Source organism: Mchenga conophoros, linkage group LG7 (genome assembly GCF_057382185.1).
Source record: "Mchenga conophoros isolate Kocher_MC1m ecotype Shallow Benthic linkage group LG7, M_conophoros_male_GT1.1, whole genome shotgun sequence".
NCBI classification, from domain to species: domain Eukaryota; kingdom Metazoa; phylum Chordata; class Actinopteri; order Cichliformes; family Cichlidae; genus Mchenga; species Mchenga conophoros.
Window position 1 is genome coordinate 41,194,014 of NC_140532.1, and position 21,940 is coordinate 41,215,953.

The 21,940-nt window shown below is 41.4% G+C and overlaps 2 protein-coding genes across 5 annotated transcripts in view; both read right to left on the reverse strand.

Moving 5' to 3' along the window:
- Positions 1-4,645: 4,645 nt before the first annotated feature.
- nrarpa (NOTCH regulated ankyrin repeat protein a) lies at positions 4,646-9,816 on the reverse strand. Its single transcript, XM_085279286.1, has 2 exons — positions 8,992-9,816; positions 4,646-8,790 (listed from the first exon to the last, which is right to left on the reverse strand). Exon 2 carries the CDS (start codon positions 8,267-8,269, stop codon positions 7,931-7,933), a length of 339 nt encoding a protein of 112 aa, XP_085135412.1. The 5' UTR covers positions 8,270-8,790; positions 8,992-9,816; the 3' UTR covers positions 4,646-7,930.
- A 6,426-nt stretch (positions 9,817-16,242) lies between these two features.
- The window catches only part of exd3 (exonuclease 3'-5' domain containing 3), a 48,692-nt gene continuing 42,994 nt past the window's right edge, over positions 16,243-21,940 (reverse strand). For all 4 annotated transcript variants that reach the window (XM_085279290.1, XM_085279288.1, XM_085279287.1 and 1 more), the window contains exons 20-21: positions 17,496-17,562; positions 16,243-17,339 (exon numbers count right to left, since the gene is read on the reverse strand). In XM_085279290.1, coding sequence (XP_085135416.1) covers positions 16,984-17,339; positions 17,496-17,562 — 423 coding nt within the window. In that variant the 3' untranslated portion in view covers positions 16,243-16,983. The remainder of the gene's footprint in view (positions 17,340-17,495; positions 17,563-21,940) is intronic.

The window sequence follows — 21,940 nt, forward strand, 5'->3', positions numbered from 1 at the left end:
GCAGCCCCTCAAAAATTCAAATAAGGTTAAATTATAGCCATGAAACTTTGTCGGTGTATCAGACTGGAGTAGCAGTTGCCAACCTGACTATAAATTACACTAAATAGGAATCGTTCTGTTCTTGTGAGTCCAGTGCATGCATGTTTCTAATGTGTCTACAACTACTTGACTATAATGGGAGATGCAACCAGACTAAAAGGACAGGTGGTAGCGTGTGCATGTGTGTGTGTGAGCACAGTGTGGAGGTATGGGCTGTAGTCCTAAACAAAGCAGGGGAATGGACACACACTCTCTCACGCACACACACAAGCACACACAGAGGCTGTTCTCTCTGTTTTGAGTGCTGAATGGTTACGCCCGCAGGGCAGGAGTAAGGTTACTTTACATACTGCACTTACAGCTCCCTTTACCACTGGGGTATAAAATGGATTTAAATGAGAAAGAGGGGAACAGAGGGGTGAAGGCAGAGGGGTGGAGGGTGGGAGGACTCCCTTTGTGTAACAGGAGGTCTGCTGCTGCTCTGGCATGGCTATGGAGATGGTGGAGCGGGGTCAATCTCCCTGCTCTCCCTCCCTCTGTCCTTTTACTATAGGCTGGCTGCTCTGTCTCTCCTCCTCATCTCTCCCTCCCTCCATCCCTTCCTCCCTATTAGCATAGCAGCTGCCTGATACAGGGCGTAGGGTGGAGAATGGCCAGGTTGCTGTGTGCATATGTGTGTGAGGGTGTTTTGCAGAGGGGCGGGAGGCGAATTGGGTGGGGGGAGCCCAGTCAATGGCGGCCCGTCTGGCTGGTGAATAGTAGCTAAAGCAGGCCCCCATGAGTTAGACAAAGAAGTAAGAAGGGAGGGGATAGGGTCGGGGTGTGTGAGGGAGATGGAGGGAGGAGGGAGGGGTGGAAGAATGAGGCAGTGAATGGAGAGCCTTGTCACTGGAGCTATGGAAAGAAGCACAGAATGAACTGGAAGAATGAAAGAAAAGTTCAAAAAGGAGCGGAGGGCAAGGAAAAGACCAGCCTGACCACCTGTCTCTCTCCCTCACTCTCTCTCACTTCTTTTACTCCACTTCTTACTCACAGGCAGACTTTGGCGAGGGTGGGGGAGTCCACTGGTTGAGTTTAGCGACAGGCGTGTTTTTGTTTTGAGAAAGAAAGTGCGGTATCAGCAGGATTTAAAGCTCACTGTCATCTGTGACTCTGCGCTGATTTCCTTGCATGTGGGCCGTGGTTCAAAGAATTGTGTGCTATAAAAGATATTCTCTCTCTCTCTCTCTCTCTCTATATATATATATATATATATATATATATATATAAATCAAAAACATCAAAAATATCACAATAATAGTTTTACAGTGGATGAAAATATGATAATGGTTACAAGTAAGAATAGCTGAGATGGAAGCAATCAATAAGCAATCTTATCACCAAGCCTACTTGTCTACTTGTTAGAGAAATACCCATCCAGGCTGAATACAGTATCTACAGAGTATCTCTGTATGCTGGGTCCTTCCTCCAAACAGCAGACACATTAAGAAACTAAGGGGTATCTACAAACACGCATCTGCATATGAATATCTAGAATCTATCTTTAAAAGACATTTTTGTAGCTTCCCCTGGAGTCCTAGTCCTGATTTAGTATGCTTCAGTGGCATGCAAGTAAACAGTCTGTGTGGAGACCAAAGAGATTTCACTTTTTAAAAATTATTTTAAACTTGTAGCTGTAAAGAAGGTACAGCCCAAAAAAACTGTCTGACAGACCAAAAATAGAGCAAACGGTAGGGTGAATCAGTTTTTTACATCATCAATTTGAGAAAAAAACATATCTGTATATAAAAGATGGATATAAACATGACTTTGTCCCATTTTTAGGCATCCACTCTAGCATTATGGCTGTTGTGCAGGTTTTTGGAGCCTGGGGTGATAATATTTGGATGCAAGGGTAAAGGCTTGGGTATAATTTCTTTATCCGCAAGTTCATTGGGATCCACTCCGGTTTGAGTGATGCCAATTTTCATCTTTTTCTTTTTTTTGACCTCGCGTACTTGTCTATGCAGAACTTAAGACTATGGTGCACCAAGTACATCACAGTAAGTGGAAGATATCAAAGAAGCATAACAGTAATGGTTACTCAGCCATCAGGTCTCCAGCTATTTCAGGGTCGAGCTGCCTATTTATAAACTGTCCATTTAAAATTGTGTTTAAAAAGTTTCTTTTTGTGTGCAGAGAGTCACATTCCTTGTTTGTGTGCACAAACTTGGCCAAGTAAAATTGATGCTGATTATGCATAGAGCAAGAAGTCAATTTGTTGTCACAGGGTAGACAACAAGAAATTAAGTTGCAACATGTTGTGTTGTCTGATTCAAGATGGTGGAAACACTATTAAACATTTTAATGCGTTTGTCTTTGTATGGCTGTCATCGCTCGACAGTCACACAGGGCTGAGTTATTGTGCTCCTGCAGTAACTCTTAAAAGTTCCTCATATGTGTTCTCAACCTAATTATACAACAGGTTTCATTCAGAGAAGCCCTTTGTTGTACATTACTACCCAATCAGAGAGCAAACAAGCCTGTATCAGTGTATTCTGAGGAAGTCAGAAGTTCTCGTGTACACTGTACACATGTTGAACATGTGCTGATTAAACAAAACAAAAAAAGAGGAATTTATCATTGCAAAACCAGTCAAATGGCATTTTACATGTATCACAAGATGTTCAGTTAATCTTGCGTGTTTCAGATTAAGTGCATCGCTTCAAATGAGGGGTGGAAGCATAGATATGAATATTTTATGAGCCTCTGAACAATGGGCTTTTGAATAGCGATGGCAAATAATCACCCAGATGCACTTTTGCAGCTGCTATAACATCACCCCACCAGCTTTTAACACTGTCTCCTCTATGTGTTTCATACAAAAACTATACAAGCAAAAGGACACAAGGCTGTCCTTTTTTTTTTTCTTTACCACTGTGGCCTGTTTATTTTTTAGTGAAGCAATTTTAATGTGATTCCCCTATGTTTTCTGGACTTCCAGTTATTCCCTCGACAATTTATCCATCACAATTTCCCTCTCTGCCTTCTCTGCAAAAATTCCTCCAAAAATCTGTTGTCTGGCTCACTAATGCAAGCTTCTCCATGCAATGACCAAGATGAGCAAGGAAAGCCAAGGCACATGAAGAACCTATTAGGGGGCCTAGCAGCCAGCATCAACGCTGGGAGGCCAGCCAACTCAGTGTGTGAACAATGGGAACGCAGCTCAACAAAAACATCCTGCAGAAGTGAGAGACTGAGAGGGAGGGAGGCAGGGACTTGGGGAGAAATGTGCAAGCGAGCAGCAGGCGAGATAACACACTCTGCCTGCCATGGGATCACAACAGAGAAGGGCTGGTGTCTAGAGGAACTCAAATACATCAGATCAGTGCTGAAACTTTGAGCTGAGGTCATTTATGGTTCAGCTGCGGTGCAGACACCGATTTTAACAGTTGCTTCAACAATGGCACAAAGTTGTCAGTAAAAAGCTTATAACACTACTGCTTTTTTTTCCTCTCAGAATTGCAACTCTAAGACCACAACCGTTATTTCGAACACATGGGAAACCCTTTTTACTCAAACGTTCACAGTTGAAGCTGGTCAACACCCAGAAAATGTTGCAATACGAACAGGTCTGACATGTTGAAAAACGTATCGTTGCCTCTGTTTTCCCACCAACCGCTTTACAGCCATGCAATATCAGTTGCGAGTCATCATTTCTAAGAAAGATGTTGATGTTGATGTGACTCACTCAAACACTCAAATGAACAGGAGAAAAAACAGATTTTGCATTTTAACCAATGCTGACATGAAATGAAGCACACATGCAAAAAAGAAAAACTGAAATAGAAATCAGAGCATAATGCACACACTAATACACTCTTTCATAACCATTTTGCTTGTAAAAGAGACAACATATCAGAATAGCACAGTTCCCCCTTTTACACTTATGGCCAATTCATTTTTAAGCCCATTTCATGCAACATTATTTTGAACACAAGCTGCAAGAAAATCACAAAAAAGATGCAAAATGCCTCAACAAAGTGGATGATTTTGAAGCAAGTCGGACTTCTTGGAAGTCATCTTACTTCTTAGAAGTCTAACTCCACAATTAGTTTTGCTTTGAAGAAGATAATTTGATAGGGAGTATAAATAGTGAGTAAGAGACTGTTAAGTAAGGTAAAACAAACACACACAAAAGTCCTGGTTGTTAGCAGAGAGCTGAAGTGTGGTGCAAAGCCTGGGTCTTAATCATTAGGAAGAGAGCATACGAGAAGAGTGTGTTGGAAACGTTTTTGTGTGTGGGGGTAACATAAAACCATCTCTCCCACAACACACACAGGGGAGGGGACCCTTCTTTAAACTGAGCCTACCCACAATGCACTGGGCTCCTTTATCCCGGCAGTGAAAGGATGAGGCCAGATGAATGACAAAAAGAGAGAATGGGCATCTGGGTTGGGCCCTGTTTGGAAGACAGGGAGGGAAAGAGGGAGAGAGAGAGAGAGAGAGAGAGAGCAGTGTGGGGGTGAGGGAGGTGTTTCCCAAACCAATCTTTTCAATGAAAAATGTGAAGAGAGGGGGGCGCGGGTAGCTTTTGCTTGGGACATAAGGAAGAAATGTATGCATACACAGCGGATTTTAAGTTTAATGATTTCTTTACTGGCTTGTACACAAACGTACAAAAATAATACAGCACTCATCTCCACATGACATGATGTCATCATCACAGTGTTACAAATGTTCAAAAATAAAAGAATACAAACAAACACACGAAAAAACTCCAAAATCAGACATGATGATGGAACATCTGCATCACACATGAAAAATCAACCGTTTCCTCCTGCTTGCAATGAAGCAAGACCAGAAACACAAGTTGGCCCAAAGAAGTCAGCACTCTTTCATTCTTTTTTCTCTTTCTTTTTTCTCCTTTTTTTTCCTTTTTTGTTTTTTTATAGAAAAAAAATCATCTCAATGTGTACACCAATCCGGCAGCAGGCTCCTTACGTCATAAATGTTATGACCATAGCGAGCCAAATAACTGCACAACCGTGCAATTCTTTATTATGTTACAATGATCTTACCATCAAATGTATTATTCCCCTTTCAAACAAAATCAGGAAGACAGCACTTCAGAAAAGAAAGTGCCCCAAGATATCATCATCTTCAGCATCGATATATATATCCATATGTATATATACATACACCCAATCACAGAGATACACACGTCTTTGTTGAAAAACATCATGTTTTTTCCACAAAGTAATACACACATTAGGACATCATCACCTGGAGCATATATTTATACAATAGTATTTTGTTGTGTCTGCTTTTTTTTTCTATTCAGAAAAAAAAAATTAAATGTTGACACATAAAAGCCAACTTTTCAACAACAGTCATCAGTGCAATATTCAAACAAAAGAGAAAAAAAAATCAAGTTTAAGACAAGCGATGCATATTTCATTTGTTGCCTGATACCAATCTATACCTTAATGTAGTTGAACTATTGTTTCGGTTAATTATCGGTTGTTCCAGGTTGAAAATGGGACACGTGCCTCATGAGAAGACACACACAACACGCACACACACAAACATAAACACATACACCTTAACGGGAAAACACACTCGTGCACACCTTCTCAAGAGCTTCTCATGAGGTCAGCCAGTGCTGCTGTGAAAATTCTGTTGGCCATTTGAGCAGTAGGCATTTTTTTTTCTAAAAACAAACAAAAAATAATAATAATAAAATAACAACATCAACATTAACGAGAAAAGAAACATACAAGCAGCATCGTTACAAATGTTAGGGTGCCATGACTTTCAAAATGCAGCAGGCAAATTTATGAGACCTAATTTTCCTTTTCTGTGAAATCCTGCAATAGTCATGTGTTGTTGATCATTTTTAAGTCTTCATCGTCCAACAGTATTAGGGTCCTGCTCAGTAGTAGTAACTATTCCAAAGCCTTGGCTCTTGCAGTTACCCCATACGAACACTGGGGGCGCTCAAGACTCCGATTTTGTGCAATAAAACTCCCTGCATTTATAAGTCATGCGATACAATTCCATTTTTTGTATGACTAAAAAAAAGAGAGAAAATAAATGGAACTAAAACAACCATACAGGCTGATAAGGACACAGAGAGAGAGAGCAAAGTGGAGTATTATAGGGGAGACATGCAACAATGGCTCTGTGTGTGTGTGTGTGTGTGTGTGTGTGTGTGTGTGTGTGTGTGTGTGTGTGTGTGTGTGTGTAAAGACAGACAGAACCACAGACTCTCTTGCAGAAAAGGCAAAATGATGTTTTGCTTGTCAGCACTGGTTTGGTTGTAGTGTGAAAACTGTCCCGAAGGAGGATGCAAAAATGGGTTCATTGCATCTTCTTTACTGAAGTCCATCTGGCTGTGAGGTTACTTTAGCAGACACAAACAGCCCATCGGCATGCGGATGATCACAGACTCCAAACAAGGCGGTGGTGAGGAAAAACAGAACGACTTGAGAATACTTTACAGACGAGGTAGCTGGGAAAAGGCAACCAAACAGAGTCACTTTAATGGGAGGATGAGAAAGTCCACTCCGAAGGGGTCGACAGCCTATAACTGGAGGGTGGGGGTATCTAGAACTGTGGCCAGTAGGATGAGGGTGGCAGGTCTTACCTCCACACGGGACAGTTTACACAAAAAAGTCTGAAGCAGCTTGAGTCACCCATTATATCCTTACACAATACAGATCGTTTTTAAGAAGAACCACAAAATATTTAAAAATGCATCTTCTCAATGTACCTTCATAAATTAAAAAAAAAACCCAGCCTGCTTTCACAGTGATGACTAGGATGTTAATAAAATACTGAAAGGAGATTATAAAGTGAAATTAAATGCGTCTTTTTTTATACAAAGCGAAAGCAGCGGTTTTTAGTAACACAATGACCATTGGCAAAGTGGTCGCACTGGCCTGAAAAATTGGACGCCAGCATGGCAAGATCTGCTTGCAGAGCGCTCTCATCGCTCTTTTCCTTAAAAAAAAAAAGAAAAAAAAGAAACAGAAACAAAGTAAAGCTATTGTGTACAGTACTTCACAACAATTATGAAGTCAGTTGTTGTTACATAATGATTACACATCTGAAAATGTGTTGGATAGCCATAATGCCGCTCTTTGAGTTAAAAAAAAAAATGAAGAAGAATCACTAAAATTTATTAAAGAAAATAAGACCTCTGGTAACCAACAGAGGGCAACCCTTCTTCTCTTGTTCATGTGTCTTCCCTTTCAGATATTCCAGCATGCAGCCATAAAGCATCAAGTGCCTGTTTCATATAAAATAACTTAAAAAGGGGGTTTTACAGAACAATGAGGAGCAACAGGTCAAATCTGCGCTCCCACAAAGAAACTATTCAAGGGACAGGGGAAAAAAACTGGGCCATCTGCTCTCTGGAGTCCAAACACACACATGCGATACACAGAGACTTGATTTCTTTTATAGTGGACGACACGATCTAATACGAACATTCAAGAGGAAAGCTTTAGTACCAACAAACTCACGGAAATGGGTTTCTTTTGTTAAAAGATTCGTGTTGAGGCGCTGTGTATGAACCATGCGGTGCTTCACTCGGGAGTGCAGAGAGGACCCCGTTTGGTTTACAGTGAGGAAAGATTATTGTGCAGGCCTATTTTTTATCTCCTTTTTTATATGATTTGGCACAACTATGTAAATAATGGCAGTTTTTGTTTTTTTGTTGTTGTTTTTTGTTTGTTTTATTGGTTTTTTTGTTTTATTTATTTATTTATTTTGCTTTTACAAGAGCCTGGCTTTCCCGTGTGTTGTGTTGCAGTTTTATATTTAAATTGTAGTTGATTTGTTTGCTTGTTTGTTTTAATTTTTCTACTTTTTCCTTTTTTCTTTTTTACCTGACAGCAGAGTCTGATCACCGGGCGCCAGAGGAATACTTGGCCTTGGTGATGAGGTATAGCACAATGTCTTGGTGGCCCCCGAAAGCGGCGATGTGTAAAGCGCTCCACCCTTCCCGGTTGGCCAGTCTGATATCTGCACCAAATTTCACCAGCAGTTTTACCAGCTCCAGGTTTCCGTCAATTACTGACTGATGGAGGGCCGTCTGTCCTTCCGGCCCGAAGGAGTTGACGTTGAACTCGCAGTTTGTCATGTTCTGCAGCAAAGAGTGCAGCTCCTTGGTGTTGCCCTTCTTAACCGCCTCCTGGAAAACCCTTTGCGGCGCGGAGCAAGTTGACACATCCGCCTGGCTCATGGTTGCAACTCGCTGGAGGGTGGGGAACAAGTAATCCTGCCTGGACTCTAAAGCTGATAATGATCGTCTTCTCCCTGTTGAGCGTCTCTGGTCTGGTAGCAATGCCACAGTTACACTGGATTATAACCAGCTAAGGCACTTTAAAGTAGCCCACTAAAACGGAAAAAGGTCACTTTATATATATGTGTGTACATATATCCCAAAAAGGACAAGAGAGAAAATGGCACACTTGGTGTGTAAATATTTGAGAGATCATAAATCCCCTAGAAAATAGAAGGGTGCTCTCAAGTGATCCAGGGGACTTTAGAATATAGTTCCCCTTCTGTAGCAGCAGTAGCAGCAGCAGGTAGCCTGCACAGGGGGATGGAGAAGAGAGACACCTCCGACTTTACTTGGGAAAACTGGAAGTATGGCCACTATCTCCACAGAGCAGCCTCCTGTGTGTTGGATCCCCGTCGGTTTTCCTTGAACGGTTCGATCTGTTCCCTGGCTATATGTCGCTTCTCATGTGGCCAGGGTGTCTGGGAAAGACAAAAAAGGACAAGAGGAGCCCGCATGAATCCAGAATCCTCACCAACAGAGTGCGAGAGACCCTACATTCCGCCACATCCAAGAATGAGTGCGCGGAACCACCGTGCGCACACGTTTACGCACGGGTACACTGGTTGAATTTTACCGCTAAACATGTGAGAACTGTAATCCGCTGCAGATTTGGGACTTACCTGTGACAGATAGACGGGTCCCTAGCGACGCAAACGATAGAAATCCACCGAGTGGCGCGATCTGTGTCCTCCTTGCGGTCCGTGTGAGTCTCTGCCCTCCGCTGCGCTCTGAGAGAATATTTTACGCGTCCTTCATTTGCATGACAATACCTTCCCAAAGAATCAACTGTGGAGGAATGGGTGGAGATCCGGGGAGGTTATAGGCTGCCGATTCGGTTTGAGGGAGGGTCCTGTGAATCTGTAGGGAGGGGGCGTGGTATTCCGAGGGGGAGCCAAATGTTGCTGCAAAGTATTAAACAAGGCGCCCGCAGCAATCCTACGGTGATCTCTATATCCGATCTCCTGCAGCCCACCCCGTGAAGCGGACTGAAAGTCACAGACACGGTGCTGCCAGCGCTGTAAACTGCTGAGAAATCGGGCACGCTGTAAAAGGTCCACCACTGGATTGTCGTCGGCAGGAACTTGCGACAAAAGTCAGTCAGGTGTCAGTGACAGCGTGTTGGACACTGAAGGGAATTGACAAGTGTTGCTCGGTGAAAGTTGATCATTAATTGCTGCTCGATGAAAATTGTTACTAAGAAACAACATCAAATGAGTCTTAATCGCAAAAAAATATCTCAAAGAATGGAGTGTCTATTACATTTACCTTCATATTAATTTTCTTTCGAATTTCAAAGGAGGTGAAATCTCTCGAAAGGCGATAGAATTTCACTTCTTATCATGGATCGAGGATTGTATAAGTTAAATGGGGTTTTTTGTTTTTTTGTTTTTTGTTTTTTTTTAAATCTCAGTTAAGTGAATCTATATTGAATCTGGGGAAAAAAACTGGCATCACTTCTTGTGAATTTGGGGGTTTTAAGCGTCCAAATAATGACAATTATTCCGTAGAGGGAGTGGATTACGGCTATGTGTTGATTTTGGTGTTCCAACTTTCTCCGGAGTGTGGGACTCCACACAAACGCCTCAGTTAATTTGTGGATAAATGTGAAATACAACAAAGAAAGAAGATGAGATTCGTCCAAATGCTAGACTGAGGCACAAGGAGACATTTGTACACGCCGTTCTACCAGAAGCCGACACAAGTACGCTATATTACGTCCAAACCAAATGGCATAGAGTTAAATACAAACCCCAAACGGGTGGATTGTCGCCGTCATACCTACCGGCATAAAAACACCTCAAAGGAGGAGATTATAGGTGGCTGTTTAAATCATAAACGGCGGATATAGTCCACTTGTTTTTAAATGACTAGACTGTGAGAGTTCAGATAACAAAAGCCCCGCGCTACTTCCTTTTTGCAAGTGAAAAGAGGTGACGCTTTGCACAGACTGACACCGCCGCTCAGCTACCCCCACCACCGTGGGAACTGGGCGCCTGTGAGTGTGTGTGTGGCGCAGAGAAAAAGGTGTCGATAGATATCCCACTAACTGACAGAAACACGGCTCGGCACAAATAAATAAGCGTTACGGTGACACAGATGGTTAGATAAACGCAGAGACGGAGAGAATGGGTTATGTAGAAACCGCACCAGGTAGGCTACCTGCAGCTCAGCTTCCTTCTCTGACCGTTTGCTCCGTTTGGCGACCCGTTCTCCGTGTCATCTGTGTAACACTTTACAAGCCGCTTTCCGCTCTGATGGTTTGGCGGCTTTCGCACTATCAGGTTTTCCCACAGTCAGAACCGTACATTTGGCGCACGTCTGTGGCTCTATCTGCATGCATGAGCGTGCTATTGTGGGTCGGAGCGGCAGTCCGTGGGAGAGACAGCAACAGAGGTCCCACAGATGAAGCCCCAGACTTGCTCAGTTTAATCTAAAGGAGACGACTACACAGCGATTCTTGGGAAAGGCGGCTGATTATTAGGTGCATACAGACGTTCCTCTCCCTTTTAAGCTGACCGGAGGGTGTCCTTTAAAATCATGAATGAGGCACCTGAGGGTCACAGTTTAGTAGCCACAGATAACCACAGAGTAGTGCTTTCAGTTAGCCTACACGGCTGCACATACCACATTAACTGCTTCCATTAGTGCAAACCGGCTTTTAACGCCGGCATGATGCACAGTATGGATATGAAACAGGCTAATATTTTATTGGGTTTAGTTACACGATTAAGGGATCGTGTAGTTAGGCATAAGAGAACATTCTTGCACTGAACATGTAAGAAAATATGTCCCTTTTTTTTATCAATATAGGTAAAGCTGACTTTGCAGCATATTCTGGAAGCAACTCAGAAAGGACTTCTAGGCCACTCTCTTCTATGTTTATGGATATGGAGATACCTGACTTTCAGTCACGCTCAAATGACAGCAAAAACGAGCTAATTTCATCTACTCAGAATGTCTTTGGGGACATGTGCAGGTGACTATTTGTGCGCCTTTTTTTTTTACCTCCTACAAGTGGTCCACAGCTGCAAATGCTCCAAAACAAAGCCAGCTCTGAGTCACCCATATGTGGTGTATTCAAACGTGGTGAATAACCAAGTCAAGTCGATGATGTAGGCTGCAATAACAGACGTGTGTTCCCCTTCGCTGTCTCCGTATATGACTGAATTAGTCAGTGAGGGTACATATGGCCGTTTGCAGAGCAAATCTATCCCATCAGATTGAGGGGAAATTTAGATTGTGGGTTGTTTTTCAAATTATAAATTAAGAAAAATACAAGTGTTGGTTTAATTGTTTCCTATTTGTGTTTTTGCTGTGCAAAGACTTAACCCAAACTACAAAAGGCTTGTGCCAATTAACCAGAACGTTTGGATAAAGTTGTACGTCACTTGCAAAGGTATAATTATATCTTGGAAAACGCTCTATTGCATAATTCCTGAATTGTGAAGAATTTATGTATTTGTTTGTTTTCCTCATTTTACATTTAGTGCGCAAAATGTTTGCACATTACTGTACATGTGTGCATTTTTTTCCTCAGATTACTGAAGGGTGAAAAACAATTTCTGGAAAATCAAGAACATCTGTCCGCTATCAGAGCTTTTGCTGCAATGCGTCTGGACACTTGGAAAACATTTGCAGAGACTACAGGAGCCAAAAGTTTTCCATTGGATGAGTTTCTCCCCGAAGACCCTCCCCAACACATGCACTTCTCTCTTGAATCTTTCGTGGTAATGTGTGCCTGGGAAGTTGCCAGAGTAAGTTGAGATAAAATACTTGTGATTCCCCCCCCCAGTTTCTCGCGTTCAGTTAATATGACGTCAGGTAAAACAACTAAATAAATAACTAAAAATTTAAAAACTTTTTGTTAGGTGTTTTTTTTTTTGGTGGGGGGCACAGCTATGAAGAGCGGTCGGCTGGGCACGGAGGGTGCAATGAGGCCAGCTTTCCTAGAACTCCTAAATGGAAAACGGTTGCATTGAGATAATGCAAGCCTGTTCTGGTTTTGTTTGTGCAGCCATGTCTTTGCTCTGCTTTCGTGCGATGATAAACAAGATAACACCCCCCTCCCCGAAATACAGAGAGGCTTAAGTGCTGCACCGCAAAAGGAGCAACGAAGACCTCGTAGCTGCGCGGTGCCCGAGTTTGGCGCCGACGCCGGGGCAGCAATGGGCCAGACGAGCCGGGAGGAGTCTCTCCTCTGGGTTCCATGTTGCAGAAGAGCCCAAACGGGGAAATCACACAACAGGAGGGAACATAAATCTAAATTTAGTTGGGGTTTTTTTTAAACATAATTTCTTTTTTAAACCTGTTTTTACATTCATACCTGAAAACATGCGTGCTTGAGTTTATGAGAATAGAGAGAGAGAGAGAGAGACAGAGAGAGCGAGAGGGGTGACGTTTTACCGGGAGGGGAGGGCCTTCTGCATCCAATTCATTCCGGGCACCACGTGTCCTCAGAGCGTGGGAAAGAGGCGAGCTTTTCTTCCCAGCAAAGAAAGAGCAAGGATCAAATAACACGGTGCTGCAGCAGAAACCTCGCGCTCTGCAGAGGCAGGGGCTGCGACCACCCGGACAAGGACGGGACAGCACACACCGGGTTTATTTGGAAGTTAGGGTGTCTGCTTCAGTCATACCAATAAAATACACCTCGGGGAAGCTTAATGTTACTGTAGTTATTGCACAGGCTGCTTGGCGACAAGCCAACAAATGCTTGGACTCCAGGAGGCTCGAGAAGAAGAGGTCATATTATTATCGTTTTAAACTACACCATTGCCAGCATAGCGGTCTCGTTCAGCAGCACTTGATTGTGGATCTTTTTCGAAACTGTTAACACGTCACAGAGGTGGATTAATCCAGCTTCCTCTGGAGAAGGTCTCACGCAGCATCAGCTATGCGTTTATCACGAGCCCTTTCCCCCCACACCTTAAAGTGTAGTTTTACATGATTTATTAGAGCTGGTTTCCATATGTGAAAACGCATAAAATGCTCAGATAATATTTTCATTTCGCTTTTCATCAGTATTGCACTGTTCTTGGGAACTAGACTTTCAAATTAATTTTCATGTTGCAATTTTTCTGTAGCTTGAACAGGTCCAGACCTTCCCATATATACACCACCAATAAAACCTCTATGAGAAAGCAGTACAAAAACTGATAAAAAAAAACAGCTCTTTCAAACGTACCTATTAAATTCCTGCTATTAAATGCTGTTTGGCAATGTGTCAACGTGTTTTTACCTTCAGTTTAGCTTCAAGTAGCTTCCACAGAGTATTTTTAAGCTTACTTTTTAAAAATTAAATTTCACTTTTGACTTTACCTCGTGGATAATTTGTTTTAAGATGCTCAGAAAAATAGAATAAATTAACAGTGACAACAAATACTTGACACAAAGTCCCTTCTTAGACGTCCCAGATTTAGTAACACATGCACTAAAAGGTGCACAGGCTTCTTGTTTTGACAAATGTGACCAAATTAACAAATTAAGTCTAGTTTTATCTTCAGTCTAAAATGATTTCTTTCATGTAGTTTTTGGTTTAGTTTTAGTTAACTATATTAACTTTCTTCCATAAGATTCACCCATAGGACACAGAGGAGGGAGATTCTGATGTGGACCAGCATCTCACCCAGCACTCACAACAATGAATGGTTAACTTCCCACTCACTGCCATAGACACCCACTTTGGTAACATTCTTCAGAAGTGACGGCACTTATAATGTCCCTACAGATGACTGCATTAGGGATGGTGTAGGATTACTTGCTGCAACAAAAGCCCTAAGCCTACATTTTTGCACAGGCCTTTAAAGTCATGTAGCTGGTCTGTTATTCACACATGAAAAGCTAAAGTGTCAATTTTCTCTAAATTATGTGAATCTTTTCGCCTTTATCTGATTGGACAGTGAAGATTTTTCAAACAGGAAATATGGTGGAAGATATGTAGCAAAGGCGTCTAGGTCAGAATCAAACCTGCACTTGTGCATTGAGCCTTGCAGCATATGGTCACCTGCTCAACCAGGTGAGCTAAACTAAATCCCCAAAAAACTGAAATTAGGGGATCTGAGAGAGGACTGTTACGGGACATCTGGTCGAGGCTTCCAAAGAAACCATCAGAAATTTTTTTAAGGTATACCTGTTAAACTGAAACTATCTAATCAGCCAATCACATGGCAGCAACTCAGTGCATTTAGGGATGGAGACGATCAGGATGACACACTGAAGGTCAAACCAAGCATCAGAATGGGGAAGAAAAGCAATTTAAGCGACTCTGAATGTGGTTTTGTTAGTGCCAGACGGGTTAGCCTGAGTATTTCAGAAAAATGCTGACCTACTTGGATTTTCCCACATAACCATCTCTAGGATTTCCAGAGAAGGGTAAAAAAATAAAAAGAGAAAATACAAAGTGACTGTGAGTTCTCTGAGCAAAAAGGCCTTTTTGGTATCAGAGGTCAGAAGGAGAATGACCAAACTGCATTGAGCTGATAGAAAGGCACATCCAAAGTATGCAGAAGAGCATCTCCACATGAAGCAGATGGTCTACAGCAGCACAAGACCAGAACGGGTGCCACTCTGTAGCTAAATACAGGAAATTGAGGGTACAATTTGTATGTTCACACCAAATATGGACAACAGAAGACTGGAAAAACTTTGGCTGATGAGTTTCAATTTCTGCTGAGGCATTCGGATGGTAGGGTCAGAATTTGGTGTAAACAGCATGCAAGCACGGGTCCATCCCGCCTTGTATGAACTGGTAATGTTCAGGGGGTATTTCTGTCACACTTTGGGCTCATTAGTACCAACTGACCGTGGTTTAAATGTCACATCTGAGTATTGCTGTTGGCCATGATCACAGTGTACTCATCATCTTGTGCACTTTTTCTAGCACATTAACATGTCCAAAAGCTCAAATTGGTCTCTTGAACATGTCAATGAGTTCACGGTATTCAGATGGCCTCCAGAGTCACCAGATCCTCAATCCAAGCACCTTTAGGATGTGATGCTTTCGCATAGAGCAAAATCTCCATGGAATTCCAGCACCTTGTAGAATCCATGTCACGAACAATTAAGACAGTTCTGAAAGTCGAAAGGGGTCCAATCCAAAACTAGAAAGGTGTTCCTAATAAAGTGTCTCATGAGTATATTTCCAGCATTTGTTGCAGTTAAATTTAGGCTGCTGAGCTCGCTGAAAACTCCCAGCATGTCAAGTCCTAGGAGTTTCAACTAACACAAATTTAACACTTTACATCTGAAAGCTCAGCGTGGTTACTCATGGCATGATAAACCAAGCTATAGCGCGCATGTTCTGGAGCATCAAGTTTCATCCTGAGATACCAACCTCCAACTTTTCTTCTGCAGCTGTCGTTGTTCCTGAAAACACATTTACCTCAGTGATTCACAGTACGGCCCGTCTTTGAAAATTACTGTCAGTAAAATTAAGAGCACATCTGGCTATAGTTAGGGATTCTTAGATTGTATGACTGTAAAAAGACTAACTAAGCCTTCTGGTGTAGCTTCATGTACTTTCCTCAGCAAAAAAACATCAGAAAATCTTTAATTGCAGTTTCCAAAACCTATTTGAACATTTTGGGAGATCTAATTGTCTGGAATCACACAAATTCACAGTGGGAAGGAGTATGAGAAAATGTGAGGGGATTCTGCTGGTATGTGCCGGGTTACTCTGTGACCCCACTAAAAAACGAAACAAAAAAAAACCCCCCAACACACATGCTACACCTGACAGACACGACTAAAGCTCGGATAATCCCATCAATCTGTCCACCCTCAGTCCTTCACCATCTGCTTTGTGAATTTAGAAACATATTGAAAACAAAAACATCTGGTGAAAGTAAACAACTGCAAATTCTTACACATTAAGAAAGGAGAGGAAAAAAAAACTCTCTTTATTGAAACACGCATTTAAACATTTAAATATTACAAGAATGTAATCACAGAGAATAAAAATGTATCGTACCACTGGGTACTAAAACGGCCAAGGAACTGACCTTATCGCCACCTACCAGGGCGTTCAAGTCAAAACAATAAAAAACAGTTTCCACAGGATGTGACCTCATAAACTGCTGAATGGAACAAACTTAGGATTGATGCACATGTTTACTTTCTTAAAGAATTAACTCTTTCGATTTCAAAGTATTACAATGCAAACCATTTCTTAGGTACAGTTTATAACAAATATGGTCAGGTCTAAATGCGATCACTCTATAGCCTGTCTGAAATGTAAATGATTTTTTAAACTGTTATAAACACAAAATATTTAAACATTTTCAAAATATTTCCATCTGAAAAAAATTGGTGGCTTAAAAACAAAAATAAAGCCTTCATTCAATGCTCACTGAGAGGCAATCTGTTGATCCAGGTGTATAAAAAAAAGAAGAATTGTTTCCCATTTGACTTTGACTAATTTATTTAAAGTTAATTACATGTGGGGAAATGTTACTGTATTTTAAGAGCCCAGACCCAACTTTACTTTCAGGAAAACTATGGAAGAGTCAGTGTTGAAACTTGAACAGGAACCGTCCTCCATGTGCAGAGGGGCATGGGTTCCTACGGGATAAGACAGCTGAATGCCAAAGTCTTCATGTAAACTGACTCTACAACAGTCAATTCTGCTGAGCAGGTGTAATGGGCTCTGCAGCAGATTCATTGTCCTCGTCTGAAATGTGCAAGACCTCCTGAAACATTGAGAGGACACGGCCAAAATGAGAGCCCTCCCAGAACACCTTGCCACATCTGGTGCAGACGTAGAAGAGAGGGATCCTTGGAAGGAGGGTAGGGGGCACGGTGTGAAGCTGAATAGGCGCGCCCCCGGGAAAGGTCAGGGTGTCAGGGTCCAGCCCTGAAAGGGAGGCCCAGCGACACTGAAGAGCATACCTGGGGAGCTTTGGGGTCAAAATGTCATCGTGCTTCTCCTCTTGCTGGTGCATTAGGTCAGTGTTGTCCTGGTCTGATAGGAGTCCTACAAAAAAAAATTATTTCTTTATTCTTAAAGGGAAAAGGAAGCGAGGTTATCAATGGTGAGACAAACAGCTGCAGACATAATGGACTGTAGATTCATCCTTAAATGCTTTAGAAAGTATAGCCTTTCCTATAATACTGTGTGAGTTTGACAAACCTTTCTTTTTAAGCATCCCGACCATATCGTCTCGTGGCACTGCCACATACTGATCACTGTTACATGCCTGGAGAAACAAAGAAACAGTCACCAGCAGCAGATATAAAAATGTAAAAATGTGGAAAAAAGAAAATATTCTCGCCTGTTTACAAGCTTGTTGCAAATGTGGCCATTTGTACTCTAAATGCTGACACCATTAAAAATCTTTATTGCTTTGAGCTTTATTCTTGATGGATGACGTGACAAAAAAAACCTCCTTACTAGCACAATATCACAAAAAAACTTTCATATTCATTTTCATGATAGCTGACTGGCGGCTGTCATTTTGCTGTTATTTAAGTGGGTGTAATGTAGGCTGAGCAAATGTGTCAGAAAGTGCAACGGCCGCCACAAACGACATTAACATTTCCATACCCATCTCCAAAAACAACACAATAACACGCATAATAAATTCAATAGAGAACAATGTGTCTGCTGTAGGGATTTGACATTTTTATGATGGTGGAGGAGAGCTCTGACCAACATGTCAGTTAAAAAAAGAAAACATGTAGTGGCGATTAAGGACACAGTATGACTCACACTCATCTAACCAGGGATCACTGAGCACTTTAGATGTACATGTGTTGACAACAATCAGGACGGAACTAAAATTATGGCCATAGGCTCTCTGAGTGACGCAGAAAAACAAATGCTTTGCTATGTAGCAGGCTCGATTACAGTAATGCTCTGATAGAAAAATGTTTTGCATCACCTATAATTGATTGAGAAATATTCAAAGCACATTACACCAGTTCTGAAGTCTATCCACTGGCTGCCTCTCAATTTCCAAAATTATTTTCTTTTACTTGATGGATTCACTCGTGTATATGAACCAGCACAGGGTCTCAGGTCCTCCACAACCTGAAAAGTCTGCCAGAGGAGCTGAGAGCAGGTGGAAGTCATGAAATCTTTAAACATAGACCTACCTATCTAGACAGGCCTGGCTTTTAACTGAGCATGTGCTACTGATGTCACAAACTTTTTTTTTCTTACCATTTTATCATTTTGGATGTTTACTTTCCATCACATTACTTTATTTTTATTCACTGACTGTTTTTTTTTTTCAAATTGTACATTTGATTCTATTTTATAATTATTTATCTTCTTATCTCTATTTAAAATTTTTCTATCTGTGTATTTTTTCTTTAATGTTATTTGCACTTTTATTCCAATTATAAGCTATTTATATTTTTTATTTATTTCTTGCTGTTTTGTCTTTAAGTATTTAAAATGGCTCATTATCACATATGAATTCATCTTTATTACTAATGGTTATTGCCTTGTAATCAGCTTCTCAGTGATCTGAGAAACACCTGGAACTGCACTACACTGCATGAGAAATACTTTGTAAATGAAGCTTGACAGATCTGATTAACTGGTTGAATAAAAACAATTTTTTTTTTATTGACTAACAGTGATTATTCCCTTTGAGAGAAGTGGAGCCAATTTCTGACAGAAAAATGACAGACATAACAGACATCTACTCCCCTCACTCTAGGTGTCAGGATATTTAGATCTTTTTTTTTTTTTTTTTGGCTTAACAGGTTGATATACATTTAATATACAGACAGATGACATAAAAATAAACTAAAAGTACAGTGCAGTACCGTGTCACTCCTAACCCAGTATATGACACAGGATAATGATTACAGACTACAACCTAGGTTGGCTTCACATTGTAATGACCCAAAATACTTAAAACATCACCTTACCTAAAGTAATAAAAACCCACCAGAGTACACAGTAAATTCTTAAATGGCTAACCTTAACAACCGGCTTTAAAACACAAAGTTGCAGACCTATGTTAAAACACGGGAAAAGTACAGGTCTGATAACTTGCGTTGATCTACTCGCACACCAGCAAAGACACATTTTTCTCAGGTTCTTGCTTTGGTGTGAAAGGCCATAAGTGTTACAGAACGATCAGATCTTTGTGTGTATAGACAGTGTTAACACCTCAGTAGCATTCACGTGTTCACATTATAACGTCCTTCCCTGATAAATGGAGAGACATTAGTGGCCTCTTGTGTGCCGGCCCCCAACTCAAAGACAGACACATGCACACATTTGTCTGTAAAACATCCTGACAGCATGTCAGTGCTAAAAGCCTTGTCAATACATCAGGTCTCCGCCCAGTAAACAGCATTCTACTTAGAAGTGGGCTGTAAATCAAACCACTCGCACAAGAGTGATCCTTGACTAGTTCACTTAAGGTTTGCCTCTCTTCACCTGGGAAAATTCAGGACCATACACCCACTCAAAACAATAGCAAGTCATCTCATTTGTGTGCACATGTAGAGCAGTGTTAGCCTTTGTGGTGACAGAGGGCATGCAGGGAAAAGAGGGGAAGAAACACTGGAGGTGTGGGAATAGTAGAGGTGTAACCATCTGTCTTGTCTGTGCGAATGAAGCTTACTTCTCCCTGGCTGCATGCATGAACTCCTCTTTGTATGCTGAATTACACGCATACACAAAACCACGTAACATGCAAAAACACACACACACACACACACACACACACACACACACACAGACAGATAAAAATTAACCGCACAGATAAAATACTTCACAATTTGCACAGGCTACACTACACTGAGCATACAAACCGCATGCACACAGATGCTAACAGCACATACACATGGTTGACACATACGACTGTGGCGGCAGCCAGGAAAACAGACCGAGCTATTTGCTCAGCTCAAAGTTTCCCAGAGTTGAGCAAGCCAGAACCTGCTCTGAACTCTCAAAGCTAAGCCACGGACGGGCAGGCACACACGCACATCGTCTCACACACACGCAACCTGGATGAAAATAATTCTATAATTAATCAGAGATCCTGCAGAGCTCTGTTAGACAAATGAGCTAAGTACAAGTGATTTTCTTTTTTCAATTTGTCACATTAGCAGATGTGCTGATAAGAAAAATGACTCTCCGACAGCTGGTGTTTCTTTATCCTACATCATTACTTAACTAGCAGAATTTTCAGGTATGCAGCTGTCACACAGGGAATAGGCTTCATCAAACCATTTCAAGTACAAAATTCAAAAGGTTCTTTATTGTCACTGTGCGGTCACACAACGAAATTCTTAAAGCCAGACAGTATTTAAAACACAGACAGACACACAGTAAATAAACATACACAATAAAGAAACCTTAAAAGGTGCCAAAAACATACAAAGTTGACTCTGCTCGTTTGGACACGCTCGTTTTAGACACGGCATTATTCTGCAGGTTAGTCAGACACCATGACTTTATTTTCTTGTTTGGTTTTCAAACAAAAGGTGTGAAGATGCAAAAGCTCGACACTTACTGCAAATCATCAGAATCTCCCTACAATACTGGCTATACTAAACTGGAATGAGGAAATATTTTGGGAGGTGGGGGGCTTTTTGGTACAATGTCTAATAATATTTCAATACTAGCTTTAGCATGCCACTAGGCTCTTCTACTTAAAACCCAGACGAGTGACTAATGATCAAAGGACCACCAAAAGTGAATTTGGCAATTCATAAATTTTTTTTTTAAAACAATTTAGATTTTTTTTTAAATTGAAAGCTCTAGAAAGTTTTAGGCAGGTACTACACTGAGCTGCTCTGGCCTTTGTTCCATGTTTTTTCGGGGAATCTAAGGCACTCTCACAGTCTGAATGTCCCTTGCTGGGACAACAAAGCCATCTAAAGTCTGATACTGTGTTTTAAAGGACGGGATGTGGTGGGAAAAAAAAGAAAAGAGGAAAGAAAGTGAGGACAGCAGAGAGGAGGTGGTGGTGGGACTTTTTCCCCTAACGTGCTCAAACACACACACAGCACTGGCTCTGTATGCAGCTCCCATGGGAAAATCCTAGACCAATCTCAATAGGCGGTGCTTTTAGGGCTGATGCCGGTCACGTGATCACAGCAGCCAATTGGACACTAGTGATTTGATTCAAATTGTGGTAAGTCAGGTAAAGGACAGCGTGGGAACTGGAGAGGAGAGGAGTGAAAGGGGAGCACAAACTGCATCATCATCTCCCTTTGGAAAGGTTCTCGCTGAAGTCTTTATGTAAACTTCAAATCTGAGTAAAGGTTAAAAAATACTTAAAATTCCGCCGTCCGAGGTTGCTGTGGTCTAAAGCATATACGCTGTATGTAAGAAAGGAACTTTTTTTCCTCTCCTTTTTTTACAAGAAACTTAAAAACTCTTCCCAAGGAAAGCAAAAGAAAACATTGATGACCAGAGATTCATTGTTCCCACATCTGGGAAGTTCTGCTCTGTTTGAATCCCCTGTCATTTCCTTGAGCAGACATAAAATATTGTTACTCCTGTAAGATTATGTAGATTTATTTTAAGTTGGATTTTATGCTGATTTTGGAAACAATCTGACTCAGACTGCTGTAGAAATGTGAGATTGATGAGCAAGCAAAAGC

Bases quoted from the DNA above. Each gene is read 5' to 3' on its own strand.
- nrarpa (XM_085279286.1), bottom strand. From the start codon at position 8,269: ATGAGCCAGGCGGATGTGTCAACTTGCTCCGCGCCGCAAAGGGTTTTC.